The sequence below is a fragment of the Mauremys reevesii genome, linkage group 1, assembly GCF_016161935.1.
Source record: "Mauremys reevesii isolate NIE-2019 linkage group 1, ASM1616193v1, whole genome shotgun sequence".
Taxonomy (NCBI): Eukaryota; Metazoa; Chordata; order Testudines; family Geoemydidae; genus Mauremys; species Mauremys reevesii.
Window position 1 is genome coordinate 230,207,489 of NC_052623.1, and position 16,379 is coordinate 230,223,867.

Sequence of the window (16,379 nt, forward strand, 5' to 3'; positions counted from 1 at the left end):
ACTCCTTGCAGCTCGTTAATTCTTATGAACTATTTCAACTGCTTGGTGAAAAGAAAATATAATTCATAAAAGAAACATGCAACTGGTCTCAAGAAAGAAATCCCAAAAGAGTCATACAGTCTACAGTCAGTCCCATTTAATACTTAAATGTGAGGGACTCCCTATTTCCACAGCAAAATGACATGTCAGAGACAGTGAAATTAGTTAAGGCATCGCTCCTATTACTAAGCTAATCTCTTATCAGGATCTGGCTCCTTACAAAAAGCCAAATTCAACCTCACTGTAGTGACACTTTATATCAAGGACGCTTTATACCAGGGGAAGTGCTATATTAAGAAGAAAACAGCTAAACTAAAAGATAAAAGAAAACACTGGATAATGATGATACACTAAAAAAACTTACTGGAATCAGCCACTCAAAGGGTCAGCAAAATATTGCTTGACTGGTACAAATTTCTTTGATTGAAAGTTGAGCAAAATTTTACTGGATACCACAAGAGCGTAGGTCAAAAATATCCTTTAAAAAGGGGATGCTAATTACAGATATCCATGTGTGCAGAGTTTACTGCACATTTAATAATGAACTGTTTAAATTTATGAGTAATTTGTTTCCTTTGTGGAGAATGTATGTGTTAGGTGTTGGGACATATGAAAAGATGCCTGCTTTCTGGCAAGGAAAGGGAACAGCCAGGTAAAAAGCTGAACCAGCAATGTGACCAGGTAAACAACTGGGTCAGCAATCTGATCAGGTAAACAACTTGGTCAGCGTCCAGTCAGGTAAACAACTGAGTTAGCAAATTTATCTTAGTGCTAGGCAGAAAAAGTGCTTATACAATATATCATGAATAGCTTTGTAACAATGCAGTTAAGGCACACCTGAATGTGGTTGTGCACTTGCTTTTAACACTATGCTGTGCCCTGTTTTGGTGGACTGATCACTCACTGAAGCAGCGGATAAATGACACACTTTTTCAACTCAGGAGTCTGTCTGTGAACCTGAGGGTTCTGGATAGCGGGAAGAAGAACCATCAACAGTTTGGTGCCATGACTGGGAGTGGAGCCCATGATGGTCAGCGAGTATACAGTCCTGTGGGGAATTTTGAAGGACTATCATGGGGTCTGGTTGAGATAAAGTAAAGGTCATAACTGGGCTTTGCTATATGGATTTGGTTATCTTTGTGGAAGTTTGGGTCAGTGACAAGGGAGGTCCCTATGACATTGATCCCCAGAAAACAGGGACCTGGGAGGAGATTCAGAAGTCCCTTAATCATGCTAGATCTGAAAGTGAAGGAAAGACAGAAGAAAGCTTGCATTATACAGGGATTAATGAAAGGAATTAATGTGTTATGGGAGCAGTTTGTACTAAGGAGATTGAACTTCAGACACTGCCCCCGAGCTCGAGGGGGATGGAGATAAAGGAGAAGCTTTTAAAATACATGCGGTAATAGCTAATCAAGGCTTCCACCAATCATCTAATGATTGTGATAGCATACAACAGGAATGGAATGAATTGTTGAATGAGGTAGCAAACTTTAGGGACCAACTGGCTCAATGCCAGCATGGGGATCCGCCAGTTCCCCAGGATGGGTCTTTCCCCATGTCCCTCCCTCCTTACTTTTCCCAACCCTCAGCCCCTCCAGTGGTGCCCTATCTGGCTGCCCCTATGATTCTAAAATCTGAGATGGATGGTAATCACATCTGCAACACCCTGGATGATAAACTGTTGGCAGCTAGGGAATTTCAGTCTCCATGGAAAAATCCAGGTCCCAACCCAAGGGATCACTGGAATAAGTTTTGTCAGTGGCTTTGAATGGCTGCGGCTATCATGGAGGACAGCAATTTAAATGATAAAGATTGGAACCAGATGTTGAAAGGTGTATTCAGAGGTTTATACGCACAAATTGCTGGATGTGTCAACACTCACCAGCCAGAAAGGAAATTTTGTTTGGTAGTCCATCACCTACAAGTGACATGAGTAGGTTACATCTTTGCCTGGGGAAAACCCCACAGAGGTAGGGGAAAGGGCTATGAATTATTGGAATTTGGGTCATGGACCAAATGATTGAGTGGGAAGGAACTTCCAAGAGCATACTGAATTGTTGTTAATAGAACAACCAGATGAGTGTCCACGGCAATCCTACAGTTGTCACCCCAGCCCCATGATTATGAGCAAACTATTACCCATGCTGAAGCATGGTTGGGGGAGAGGGAGGAGACAGTCTTACCTATAAACAAGGCAAGGGTGTTTCAAGTTGAGGTCAGGAGAGGCACTGGTGCATGGACAAGAGGAAGGGGATGGAGAAGAGGAAGCATGGGTAGAAAGGGGGATAAGAGAATGGATTTCTTTCAGGCTCTTTCAGGAAGAAAAGAAGGCTCTGGAATGTCAGGTAAAAGAATTAGAGGAGAAGGCTGGAAGCCTGTCCCCACAATAAGGGGTGCCATGCCCTGAGGCCACTGCACATCAGGTTTGTCCTATTAAATTAGATAAATGGGGGCAGCCTCATGTTCAAACATATATTAATAGATAGTGGGAGCAGCAATTTGCATGACACAAAGTTAGGGAAGGAAATGCTCAAAGGAAGATAAAGCGGGTAAAAGAATAGGTAGTAAATGCTAAGGAGGAGATTCTGTCAGCAGCAGTACTTGGAGCCTACAATTTTTTAATAGATCTGGCTAACCTGTGTGTAGTAGCCCACCTGGTCTGAATGTGGTTAAACATTACCAGCCTGTAAACAGAATGGAAGTTACAGAGTTAAAAGCTCTTGCTGCTGTGTAGGCAGAGCACAAGACAGACTGCGGCAGAACAAGTTTTATAGCTAGGATAGAGGGACTTGATCCTCCCACCCCCACCACCCACAAAAGCAGTATGCTGTGCCCTGGGAGGCTGTTACATCTGCAACAGAGAAAGTGCAGCAGCTGCTGCATCAGGGGTGTCAAAGGGAAATTTGGTCTACCTGTTATGCACCTGTACGGCCAGTAAAGAAGCCTAAGGGCAAATGGAGGCTAACTATAGATTATAGAGCCCAGACTGACTATGCAATAGGGGGAGCTAATGTAGTAGTGGCATATCCACAAATGATTGCTATAATACATCCAGATAGAAACTGGTTCTCAGTGTTAGATGTGGCAAATGGCTTTTTGTCAATACTACTGACAAAGAAACAGCAATATAAAACTGCCTTCACTTGCCAGGGGTTGCAATATGCATGGACAGTTTTACCACAAGTATATAAAGATTCACCTGCCATTTTTCACAAATGCATGAAAGATTTTGGGGGATCTTGGAAATCATAAATTAATCATTCAGTAGGTAGATGATATCCTAGTCCAGGGAAGGAATAAGGAGGAACATGATGAGTTGTTGACAAAATCTAACCTATCTCATGAAAGGGGGCCTTAAAATTAATCCAGATAAGGTCCAGATCCATCAAAGTACAGTTAATTTCCTAGGAGTAACATCCTAGGAAAAGATGGGAGAAGTGTTAACGCATTTAGGGTGGCCCTAATTGAAAGACTTCCTATTCCACAAGAGGTAAACAACTGAGTTAGCAAACTAATCTTAGCACTAGGCAGAAAAGGTGTTTATATAATACAGTACACTCTTGCTATAATGACCCCTGGGGATCCAAGCCATTTGTTCTGTATAGCCAGGGGTTCGTTATAGCAAGGTGGTGGTGGGGCTGGGAGGTGAGGGGGGGCACAGAGTGAGCTCCTCTGGCCCCGAGAGGGGGCAGTGTGTTCCTCTGGGCCTGGCGCTGAAGGAAATCTCTGACCCAGTTGCAGAGCGAGAGGAGCACTGCTGCAGCCCCGGGCTGGAGAAGCTGTCAGTCCCTAACCACAGCCCAAGGTTCGCTATTGTGAATGGCATTATAGCGAGGCTCTACCGTATTTAATGAATAACGTTGTAACAATGTATTTCAGGCAAGTACCTGAACATAGGTGTGTGGTTGCATTTACCCCTATGCTGTACCCTGTTCCGATGGACTGATCACTCACTGATGCAGTGAATAAATAAACATACTTCTTCAGCTCAATAGTCTGTCCGTGAACCTGAGCATTCTGGGTAGCAGGGAAAAGAACCAGTCAACACTTAGAAGCTCTTATGTCTTCCACTGGCCTTCTGGGTGACTTTAGGCATGTCACATCACTCTCCGTGCCTCAGTTTACCTATCTGTAAAATTGGAATAATGATTCCAACTTTCAGGAATTCTGTTCAAGCATGATCCCCACCCCAACTTGGAGCAGCCATCACAGGGAAAGTCCTTCTGAACCCCCATAACTCAGGGTTGGAGGAAGCATGCTCAGTCACTCTGTGGGGTGGTGCAAGTGCAGTCTGGTCAGCAGTAGAAGCTGGGAGAGGCTTGAGCATGCTCAATAAAGATGGGGCCATAAGAGATTTTAGCAGTTAAACCCTAAGAGGTCTCTACTGAACATGTGTAAACTGTGACTTTTCAATGGCTATTTTTAGCCAATTATGGGTCAATTTTTATAGGGATGGCATAAGGGACATCCATGACACAAAGTCCACTCCGCTTCCAAATATCAATTATCTACTCCAAAGCATGCGCATGCTAGAAGATCTCAAAGAAAAAGTTTGCTCGTATTTTTTTTTAACATAGGCAAAACAATGTATTTTTCCCTACCTTTGTTCTTGGAAATGGCTGGACCATTTTGACTGTAATTTTCCAGAACAATTCAGCCTGAGGCAGACATTTGACAAGGGAAATTTCAGCTCAAACAATTAAATTTTGGCAAAGTTATAAGCACTTGAAAACAGGGTATAATAATGGGAAGTGCTACCAGTCCTGCCTTTAATAAGGATTATTGGGTGAGGTTCTATGTGTTATGCAGGAGGTCAGATCTTCATGGTCTCTTCTGGCCTTAAAAAATCTGTGTATATGAAAAGTACTCACCACAAGTCCTGAGGTGTAGGGGCCATGTGAACAGGACAGAGGATATAGGAAGTTGCATGGAGAAAGGTTCAGAAAGTCTGTCATGTATAAAGGCCATTTAAAAAGCATGTATTCTTATTTCTAGGAAATGGAAAGCAGACCCATTTGGAAATTCAGATTGTCTACTTGCTTTTGAAGACAATACTTATGTGCTAAGCCTGAACTACTAATGTGGTAATTCCCTTTCAAACCTACTTCAGAAACAGTCCCACTTCATTTAGGGCAAAATTCTGCTCCCAAATCTACAGTACATCTTTCCATTGCAAATTCTGCACTCAATCCCCAAGCAAACGCCCACTGACCTCAATGGCTCTACAGATCTGCACTGTGTATCAGAGAGAATTTTGCCCTCAGTCCATTTACAAAGCTGAACTGCTCATGCACAAGCTTGCCTTGTGCATCTGGATGCAAATGGACGGAGCTGAACCATCAGAAATGCATGCTTCTGTTACACAGTCTGATGAATCCAAGTTCCTAGTTAGACTAATGAGCACTGTAATAGGAAAAGATTAGGTACAATCCATTTATTTGTCAGTATTTTCATCAATAAAATTACAGCTGAAAATAAAACAGAAAAGGCGACAAATGGGAGTGTTATGAAGGCTTTGACCTCGACTAGCGGTACAAAGTTTGTTCAAGGCAATGAAGAATCAGGCCCAGTATGTTTCTGCTGCAGTATACTGACTGATTATGCTGATTTGCAATACTGTAGCTGAAGATACCTCAACAATGTGGGCCAAATTCTGCTATTGGGTTTCTGTGACATTTTTTCTGAGTAATGACCTCAGGATTTATCCTTACATTTCCATCACCTCTGACTCAGCATCATGCCGGATTTAAAACTTTTCACTCAAAAGTTAAAAAAAAAAAAAAAAGGCCATGAAAATGGCTTGAATATTTCCATTGACCAGCTTTTTGCAATGAAAAGCAAACTCTCTTCAATTAAGTCTGTTCTTTCCAGGGTCATCTTTTCAAGTGAATCAAAGACATTTCTATTTCAAGACTGTACCCTTAAGGCGCGCCATAGAAACATGAAGAAAAGGCTATTTTATTTTCTCTTTATATACTAACTTTTTCTATTCTGATAATTAGAGTGGCCTTTGGAAATTACATCATTCATGTCAAGGGTCTTCTAATTTGGATTTAAACACAATAAAGCAAAAAAGAGGAAATTTGGGTCTGGATACTTATAGCATCTTCCAATGGAACTTGAAATCATGACCTCCTACTCCTTCCTTTACACCCTCAAAAGTTAAGCAAAGCATTTAAGCATATACTTTGATGAACAGGGACGGGCTTACTCAAACACTTAAAATTAAGCATGTGCTTAAACACTCTGATGAGCAGGAATGAGATTATTCACACGTTTAAAATGAAGCAGATGCTTCAGTGCTTTTCTGAACTGGGAGTTAAGTCTGATCTGTGAAACCGCTGTACGCAACACACCTGTTCACTGTAAAGGGAGTTCCACATGTTAAGCGCTTACAGGGTCAGGTTGCTGCTATTGAATCTGTCAGCTAAAACCAAGACCATTGTCTCCATGTTTGGCACCCAGGAACATCACTGATGGTTTGTTTTCTTGCTTTAGTTAGAACTTACCTATCTCTCCCCAGCAGAAAGGGTTGATTCCACCTGTTGTACAGTTGTACACCATCATTGTTTTTGGTCTGGAAAATACATGATGTGAAAAATGAAGGAAAATTTAAAAATGTGGAAAGAAAACACACACACAAAAATCCAGTTATCTTGAGATGGGGCTTAAAATCATGGACAAGAGAATGGGAGCAAGAAATACTTTAACTAAAATATGGCAACTAAGTCTGACTGTACTATTTGAGTTTATGGGACAGTTTTGTAATTTCACTGTATTCAGTGGAGATAATTAGGTATAAATGAGAGCAGAATTTATCTCTATATAGTTTAATCCAAGCTAACTAGATAATAAATAATCAAACAAAATACATTCTAAAAATAAAAAATATCTTACTTGTGCATAGGGTCTTTCATCCCCAAATGCTTTAAATCTATACCCAACATACAGCACTAACGAAATGCAGCTACATCTGTGGTTGAGCATGACAACCAAACATCACATTAGTGAGATGGGAACAAATGTAGCCAAGTACACTAAGGCCTCTTATTGATTTCAATGGGAGTAGGTGCCTATCTTGCTTAGGTGCTTTTGAAAATCGCAATAGATGCCAATCTGTAGGGTGACCATATTTCCCTACGCTGAATACGGGACACCTGGTAAAATTACTCATATTCAAGCGAGTTCAACGGCAATCAATTAGAACTATGCAGTGCAAATGTTCAAATTAACATCAAGTTGACTGAGCCCCCGTTAAAAAGAAATACTGCGTAGCTGGATTATTTTTATTTACCTTCTTATCTTTAAGGTTTTAGGGTTCACACAGGAAGGGGTGACATACACACCCCTACCCTCCCACACACACATGGGGAGAGGTGACACACACACACTCCTGTATACCTCTGTCACACATGGGGTGACCGACCAACCTGACCCGACTCTCCCTGCCCAGCACTCTCCACCCTCCATGCTTGGCTGGGCCCCTGGGATGGATCTACCTCTCCTGGTTCCTGGTGTCACGTCTTCCCGAGGCAACACATGGTGGGGGGAGGGGGCATGCAAAGTCACATGCTCCTGTACCCAGATTACTGCCAGGATTCACACCAAAATGTGGCCAGCAGCAGCCTTTTGGCACTGTGGGGGAGGGAAGGGACAGGAGCTGCTACCAACCACAGGGGAAGTGGAGGAGGGGAAAGGGATTACCTGGCCTGTGTATTTGCGGAGCTCAACTCTTCTTTCCCCCCACACCCTTGTGACTGGAAGCAGCTTGTCTCTTCCTGTCCAGTGTCGAAAGGCAGCTAACACCTCCAGGCTGCTGCTGGCCACCGACATTACCCAGCCGCCTCCTGGTCTCCCCCAACTACAGCATGGGCAGGAAGGGCTTAAGCGCTAAGGATGCATTGTGCACCAGGGCCCATGAAACCTGACTGCAGGGGCTACAATAAGTGCATGTATAACCAATAAATAACAAACCTTAATTTAACATACATGTGAAAGCCATTAGGCAAGAATACACAAAGCCACACAAAGACTTATACTGAAGCATGAAAGTCAACAGCTCATAAAACAAGGACACTAAACAAGGTTCATCCTATATATAAATGCAAAATACAATTTAAAAAATGAAGATTAATCAAATCCAGCCAGTGAATCTAGGTAGTGTATGCAATCAATAAACAACAGATTTGGCTTGAGATAAATTATCTATACATCAGTTATTAAACTATGAAAACAATAAAGAAAATTATTAATAAAAGCAGTTTTTTGTATTTACTGCAACGTTTCTCTTGATGTATTGTAGCTCATTTGTCCAAGCCAAAGTCAGGAAGAAACTGTGCTTTATAAATCATTTATTTGAAAGATGCCACTTTTGCTAGAGCCAAAAATCAGTGGTGATGTGGGGAAATTCTTGCATTTTCCCCGGTTTCTCCAAAATAACATGTGTCTGTTGATCTTTCATGTTTCATTTACCCAGATGGGAGAGAGAGAATCAAATCCTGGAATGAGGTTGCAAGTTCTGTGATAAAGTCCACATTTCTCTGATGTATTTTAGAATAAGGTTTTCCTGTAGAATGTTACCTGATCAGAAATGATAGTAACCTTCTCGATCACTGATTTTTTTACTGAGCCATATAGCAGCACCACTAATAAACAAAGGCATAAAATGCCCCAGAGGCCACTGGGTAGATAATAGAAATGTATGTTAGAAATGCTCAGACTCTCCCTTTAGATTTACATGCCACAAAATATCTCATTTCAACAGAGTGGTTTTGCCAGCCAAGTGAAGTTTGTAATGATAATCTGTAATTGCTTTTGAGTCCCACCGGTGTTAAACAAGGGAACCTCAATAAAAATTAGAGGGTAGGGAATTCTGTAATAAATTGCATCCTAGCCCACACTGTCGGCTGTAGATTATTGCATTTAGCAGCGTTATTGTGTAGGAATTACACTGGCGAAGACTATGCTATCGCGTATTATACTTACCATGAGCCTGCTCATGGCTGGCTGTGAACAGATGCACAAGGAGAAGAAGAGGGTGCAATGAGTCTACCTTCCAACCCCCTTTTGCCAGGTAGCAAACACAAGGACAAGTGGATTAGCCCTTTCCTTAGGGGTAGTGAGCGTGGGTAAGCAAGGGAATTGACCTGAGTTATAGTCCAGCTCTGCTACACAGTCTTTGGGCCTGATTCTCAGTTACATTAAGGCCCTTTTGACATCATGCTGGCAGCGTACAGAGGCCTTAAAGTGGGTGTAAATGTAATTTTTGCGTGCTTGAAGGCCCCTTACGCTGTCCAAGTGGTGTAACACGGCTTTAGTGTCAATAAGAATCAGGCCAGCTGTGTAGATGTGGGGATACATCACTTAACTTTTCTGTGCTTCAATTTTCTCATCTGCAAGATAAATGGCAACATACTAAATGTTCCCGGTGGGCAGTGCATCTCTGCACCTTCCTACTGCCTTGAAGACCTCATCTAGTGCTACACTTCTGCTTAGAATAACCCCAACTTGCTCCATACCTGGGATTACTCATTTCAATCACTACTGTGAACATACTGGGTAAAGTTTTAAAAAATGTTGAGATGAGTTCGGGTCCTACATCACTTAGGTGCTTTAAAAAAAATCTCTTACCCATTTTGACAGGTTAGAGGTAAAATCTGACCATTTCCCCACACACATATAAAGAGAATTTAGAGAATGTTTTTCAAAGCTGTCCAGCTGGTGTCAGTCACTGTTTAAATACATTCTATACTTACATTGATTATTTAAAGTGTGTTCCTTATTTTGTAAAATAAAAAGCACATCAAGTAAGCATTTTATCTTTATCCTACAACTTGCTGTCCACTATCTAGGTTTTTACATAATGCCCATCACTGTGGTATCTAATCTCCTCCCAAAATTATGAAATGTACATATAAAATAAATCGCATTCTCTTTGTTCCTTGCAAAGCATTACCTAATTGTTTTTAATTTTTGGTTGTGGTGTCACTGTGGAAAGGCTAGATCAAAAAAGTGGGTTCTGCATTGTGCTTTGAAGATACTGAAGTTCATGGTCATCCTGATCTGCCTGGGTAGTGAGTTCCACATTCCTAAGCCAGTCATTGAGAACACGATACCTTCTGTATTCATGAGTTTCACACTTGAGGTTGACAATTCTCTTGTTCCAGTGGAATGTGGTTGTCACAGGGCATTCAAGTCACACAGGGATGAAGTGGTCCCTCATGTAACAGGGGTAAGTTCCACAGAAGAGGAGGACTGAATTCTTACATTTCACCAGGTATTCAACAGGGAACCAGTCAGGAAAGTGGAGCGATGGGCTCTCAGCAGCCATGCATTGCTGGGCACATGGGCTACTGTGATCTGAACCAGCATTTTAAGTTCTTTGGTTTCATATTCAGCTACAGAGAATTACAGGAATAAGGCCTAATGGTAATAAATGCATGAATCACCACAGTTAACCCCAAATCTGACAAGAGGCGTAATAGTTTTCTTGCAAGAAGAAGATGGGAAAAGACTTTTTTCACTGCTATGGCTGGCATCCAGAAGCAGTGAGGAGATCAGGTGAATACTGAAGCAGCAGTGACGTAATTTGAGGATAGATGCCGTCAGTGAAGGGTGTTGTTATAGAGGTGAGAAGTTCTTGGAAGTGCTTCCTTCTCCCTTTCCAAGATTCAGCTTCAGGAGGCTTTTCTTCATTTAATTGCTGATTGCAACCAAGGCCTTGGATAGCTGAGAAATGGTGTTGTTTTCAGCTGATGAGAAAGTAATGTAGGACTGTGTGTTATCTGCTCATTGTTGGCTTTGTAGTTCATGCTGATCACAGTCTCCAACATTGATATGAAATCATAAGGAACAGAATGGCCGAGAGAACAGATCTTTGAGGAACTCCAAAGGTGTGAGCTCTGCAGATGAAGGAGCAGAAATCAGTCATACCTTTCTGGTTGCGATCTCAGAGGAATGACTGAAGTCATCATGGCATGATCCTACTAATCCCTACTGCATGTCTGAAGCAGGACATCAGATAGATGGTATCATGGTCCAGCACTACAGGTGTAGATGAAGGGCCTTTGTCCATGGCTAAAGGATGTTCATCCATCAGTGCTAATAGCGCTCTCTCTTGGCTTGAAGCATGATTGGGAGGGGTCAAAGATATTGTTAGCACCTAGGAAGAGTTGAAGGAGACACCTGGAGAGCTTCTCAATTAGGTTAGATACTGGGTGGTAGTTACAGAGGGTGATTATGTCAAGGGATGGTCTCTTAAGTATTTGCCAGATTATGACATGCTGTAGGGAGGTGGCAGGATTTTCCTCCTCAGTGAAGATATAGATATCTCAGTTAGTAGGAGTCCCATATGCTCTTGACACTTTTTGACTAGTCAATGAGAATTTAGATCAAAGCCATAAGTGGTAGCTCAGTTTTTCTCCTGTATTTTTAGAACTTCCTGTTATGTGCTGGGCTGGCTTCAGAGGAGGATGGTATTGTGTTATGGTGGAAAAGGCCAATGTATAGTACATGGTGTTTCAGCAGCACATCTCTGTTGTTGGTGATATTTTATGAGAAGTAGAGTGATAGTTCTTTGCAGCAGAAGGCGGTGAATTCTGGAGCTGAGCGAGAGCATTCCCCATTAACAAGACAATTCATAGTCCAGAATAGTTCAGTAGAGTATGATTTAACAGTTGCTGTGGTAAAGGAGAGGTGGAATTGTTTTGTTAGTTTGTTTCTTCCACAAATAGTGCATAGATTCACAGGAATTCCTTGTACTGGTGTCTGTCTGCATCAGCCCAAGTTTTATGCCACACACATAAGAACTCAGCTTCCTTCCACCCGATGCTTTTGTTTCAGCACATCAAAGAAACAAAGGAGATCTGTAGAGGAGAAGAGCACTTCGGTGAGAGAGGTGACTAATAAGTTGTCATACTGACTGGTTAGATTTTCTATACGGTGATCTTTTTTGGTGGTGAGGTGTTACCTACAATAATGTTGTGGAAATTAACTCAGTTCCTGAGCCTGAGGCCAATTGTTATTGTTCCTTCTTGCCTAGACATTAGGTCAGCTTTGATCGCAGCCTGGTGGAAGTTGTGGTCAGTCCAGGATAAGGACAGTTTCTTGTGCCCCGTATCCATGCCAAGTCTAAAATCAAGCTCAAATATGACTGGCAGCATGTCCAGGTCCAAAGATGACTTGTCAAAAACAGAGGGTGGCAAATATACAGAAAAGGTTTGGGGCTATTGTATCTGAGTTGTTGTCAACATGGATATGAAAGATCTCAGGATAATAAGTCTTGGGGACTTCATTAACATATCAGACAGCAACTCAGGCAGTCCCTCTAGGAAACCTTTGCTCTTTGCAGTCTATAGATTAGCATAATGCACACGTATAACTTGTCTCTGGATTTGCAGAATGACTGGATCCTCTAATTCCCCCCCACACCCCAAGGTAGCTTCTCTTACATTTGGAATATGATGACTGATACCCCTCCACGCTTGCCTTGTACAGGTCTAGGTTTGTGGTATGCTGAGGTTTCAGTGACGCAGGTCAGGACCTCTTGAGTATAAAGGGCTTCCTGACAATTCACCTCACATTCATCAGCAGGAACATGATATCCTGATGTTTGTCTCCCCCCGTTGTAAGTTTGTATGAAATGACTGTTGTCTGACTGCATTCAATTGGCAGGAAATTTATACCAATCTGCATTCTGGGTCCTGGTTTGCACTTCCTGTTTGCATTTCTTCCAGTTAAGACTTGGATAGGGGAGAAGTGTTGGGTGTTAGTTGTGGCTGGCTTTGGCAGAGACCTGGGTATGAACCAATTGGCAAAGGTTCTCAATACCTCTAGCCATTATGCTGTTGCTGTGAGAAGGAACGACACTGCTCAAACTCCACTCCAGAGTAGCAGAAAGAGGGTTTGCAAGTAGGAGCCATTTCTACCTCCACTATTTTAGGTGCAGGCATTAGGCAGTTTGGGACTGATGGAAGGTGTGAGCTTGTCGTTTTCGGGGTCTCTGTGGTAAGACAGGCCCGTCTTTCTCCTGCAGGGGCAATGGGAGAGAGCATTTCCTGGGAGGGGGTTTCAAAGCTCACAGACCCAGGAAGTCCGTCTCTGGGGCTCTCTCTGCTTCCTGCTTTGTTGGTCAGACAGCACTCCTCAGCCTATGGAGGGTGCTTCTCTCTGGTGGAGGGAAGTGGCATTTGTGTTTTGGAATTGGAGCAGTTGTGCTCTCATTCGCTTGTGCTGGGCATGTCCATATCCCGCCCCAGAGGTAGCTGCAGCTCAGCGCCGGGTTCGTGGCCACTACAAGCGTCTGTGTCCGGTCTCAGGCTCGGCGCCCGGCAGCGGGGGGGGGGGGGGGGGTGACGGTGCTGGCCCTGCGCTGGGGCCTCGCCTTCCTCTTCCTCAGCGCCAGCCTCGGGGCCGTCGGCTCCGTGCACTGGAGAAACCGGGCCCGGCCGGCCAGCAGGTACCCGCCCCCATCCCGCCAGCGCCCCCTGCGGGGCTCCCCCTGACCCCCCCCTGCAGCCCAACCCCCCCTTCTGCCCCCCACCCCGCTCCCCACAGCCCAGCACCCCCTGCAGGGCTCCCCCTGGTCCTAGCGCCCCCTGCGAGGCTCCCCCTGCCCCTGCAGCCCAACCCCCTGCCCCCATCCCCTGCTGCCCCCACCCCATTCCCGCAGCCCAGAACCCCTGCGGGCTCCCCTGCCCCCTCCCTGATGCCCCCGCTGCCCCCGGCCCCAGCGCTCCCCTGCCCCCTCCCTGCAGCCCAACCCCACCTGCTGCCCCCACCCCTGCGGGCTCCCTGCCCCCTCCCTGCAGCCCAACCCCCGCTGCCCTGCTCCCTGGGGCAACGGGGCATTCGCTTGTGCTGGGCACCCCTCTTCTTTGCCAGCTGCTGTTGGGTGGGAATGAGGAAAAAAATGAAACTGCAAAGCCTAAGCTGCCTTTAACGCTCATTTCTGGCTCCCCATATTCTGGCTCTTCTTTGTGGGTTTTCTCTCTCTTTTTTGGTTGTATTGATTTCACATTGTTACATAGGCCTCTATAATAATCCATGAAGCTTATACCATAGCTCCCACTACACAAAGATTTAAATCTCAGAGCATGAAGTTAAACAGGAAAAGACGTTAAATCTTTAATGTGGCTTATACATGTGCCTTTACCAAGTAAAGAACTGGGGTTTAATATCTCTTCCCTCCCACCCCCGAACCTGTAACATAATAACCTATTTAAATCATGCAATTTTTTTCAAAGCAATATATTCCAACTATGAAACACCAAGATCCATTTGGAAAACACCCATATGAATAGCTGATTCAATGCACTGGTTGGGAAAGAGGGCCAATTAAATGACTTTAACTTGATACCTCAAGAGAAGAAGAACCTTGTGATTACATTTCTGCAGTCTTAAAATTCCATTTCTCTGGCAAGGGCTGCCTTTTTAAAGAACTCAGTGTCATTTAATGGCAGTAACCATGTAGGGCAGGAAATATGAAAAAGAGGTAGAATTTCAAAAGTTCAGGACTGTAGTTAGCTGGAGAAAAGTTACTGCTGAAGAGAGAACCTTAGGTCTGCCATTTGTGCTTGCACTGCACAGAGGAACAGGCATTGGTCATAGCTTGTGAGTAAGAATCCCATCTGGCCAATAACTACAGAGAGAGCTCTCCACCTGCAGAGATGAAGTGAGAGAAAGTAAACCCTCAGCCCTCACATCCAGAAGCCGGACTGAGGACAAAGTGTTGCTGGTATTTTCCAGTCCCTGCCCACAAAACAGGCTTTGCCATGTGAATTACAAACACTCACAGTAGATTGGGCAGATGTTCAAAATATGACTGTGTGTGCCGCTTGGCTCCACGAGGCTCCTTGAGCTTGTGCTTCTCTCCCCCTTGAATATGCACTTGGACACTGCAATAATCCTGGGGCGTGGCTCTTTCTTGATTGGGGTTGGGGAGAAGTGGTGCTATGTTCCAAATGCCATCCACTTGTGGCACCATGATGAGACACCACTTACAGTAAATCGGCAGATCTGCAAGTCCCCTTTGCTTTTTTACATAAGCATCGATGTTTAAATGATAATTCAGAGGCCCACTGATGAACATTCCACTGAGATGAGTAGGACAGTTCAAAATCCTCAGAGCTGTTGTTCAAGGCTCTCTGCAGATTCTTCTCTGCATCAGTTATGACTTGTTTACATGGGAGATTTTTCTAGTTACACTGGTAATCGTATCCGTAAAGTTAAACTGCAGGCGTTATACAAGTAGAACAACTCTTCATATTAGGCACATGAGTGCCTTTTCAACTTATTTTATACTGCTTCCAAAACGATATAAGCTAAACCAGAAAAAGGCACTCTTATATTGCAATAAGAATGTCTATGCTAGGTTGACATAAGTATGGAAAAATCCACAGCCCTGAATGGCGTAATTAAGCCGACTTAAGTCCTCATGTAGAATTCTTCTATTGACCTAGCTACTGCCTCTCAAGAAGGTGAATTACCTACGACGATGGGAGAATCCCTCCTGTCATCATATGTAGCGTCTACAGTGAAGCACTACCACGGCACAGCTGTTCTGTTGCAGCATTTTAAGTGTATACAAGCCCGGAGACTTCTACTGGTATAACTATAGCACTTTAAAGTCACACCCTAACTTAACTTCCCCATGTAGACAAGTCCTTACACTCAATTCACATTTTAGAGGTTTTCTCTGCAACCGTAACAGATGGAGACTTACTTTTTTAAAATGAAAGCTGATACTCTGCAGTGCAACACAGCTGCTTCAAAGAGATGATGATGTGGCATATGGGTGTATATTGGCTTTTTCTAAGGGTTGCTCATGTCATATTCATGACTGTCTTGGCCGTAGGAGTATGGGCCCAGTTGTAAGCTGGCTAATAAGGATAGTGTTATTTATGAGTGTAACTGGAGGTGAGTTAAACATATGGGACACATTCTGAAAACCCAGGTATTTACTCTGGCAAAACTCCCAATAAAATCCATGGGAGATTTTTGTGAGTAAGGATTTAGCCCATATAAAATCCAGAGGACACGTCTCACCAGGTTCTAACATTTCCCCCTACTTGCCACCCCTCACCCCCATGGACATATTTATTTGCCCTCCTGTTTACACGCAACCACCCTCTGAAACCTGTATTCCATCAATTTTCCTTTGGTTAAAGAGAGTCTAGAAGACTAGACAGCCTTTTCAACACCATTCCCACTTTGATTAGTCATGTATATGTCCCGTACTTTACAAGTGCTACGTAATCATCTTACTGACCAAAGGGATTTCTGCAGAGTGGCATAAGAAGCTCCCCCACATCCCAGGATCTATCTTCATGGCTTCTATA

General features: G+C 43.6%; 1 protein-coding gene across 9 annotated transcripts in view; it reads right to left on the reverse strand.

The window, feature by feature from the left end:
• The window catches only part of FAR2 (fatty acyl-CoA reductase 2), a 214,206-nt gene that overhangs the window by 19,991 nt on the left and 177,836 nt on the right, over window positions 1-16,379 (reverse strand). For all 9 annotated transcript variants that reach the window (XM_039545340.1, XM_039545315.1, XM_039545349.1 and 6 more), the window contains one exon: window positions 6,552-6,619. In XM_039545340.1, the coding sequence (XP_039401274.1) occupies window positions 6,552-6,619 (68 nt within the window). The remainder of the gene's footprint in view (window positions 1-6,551; window positions 6,620-16,379) is intronic.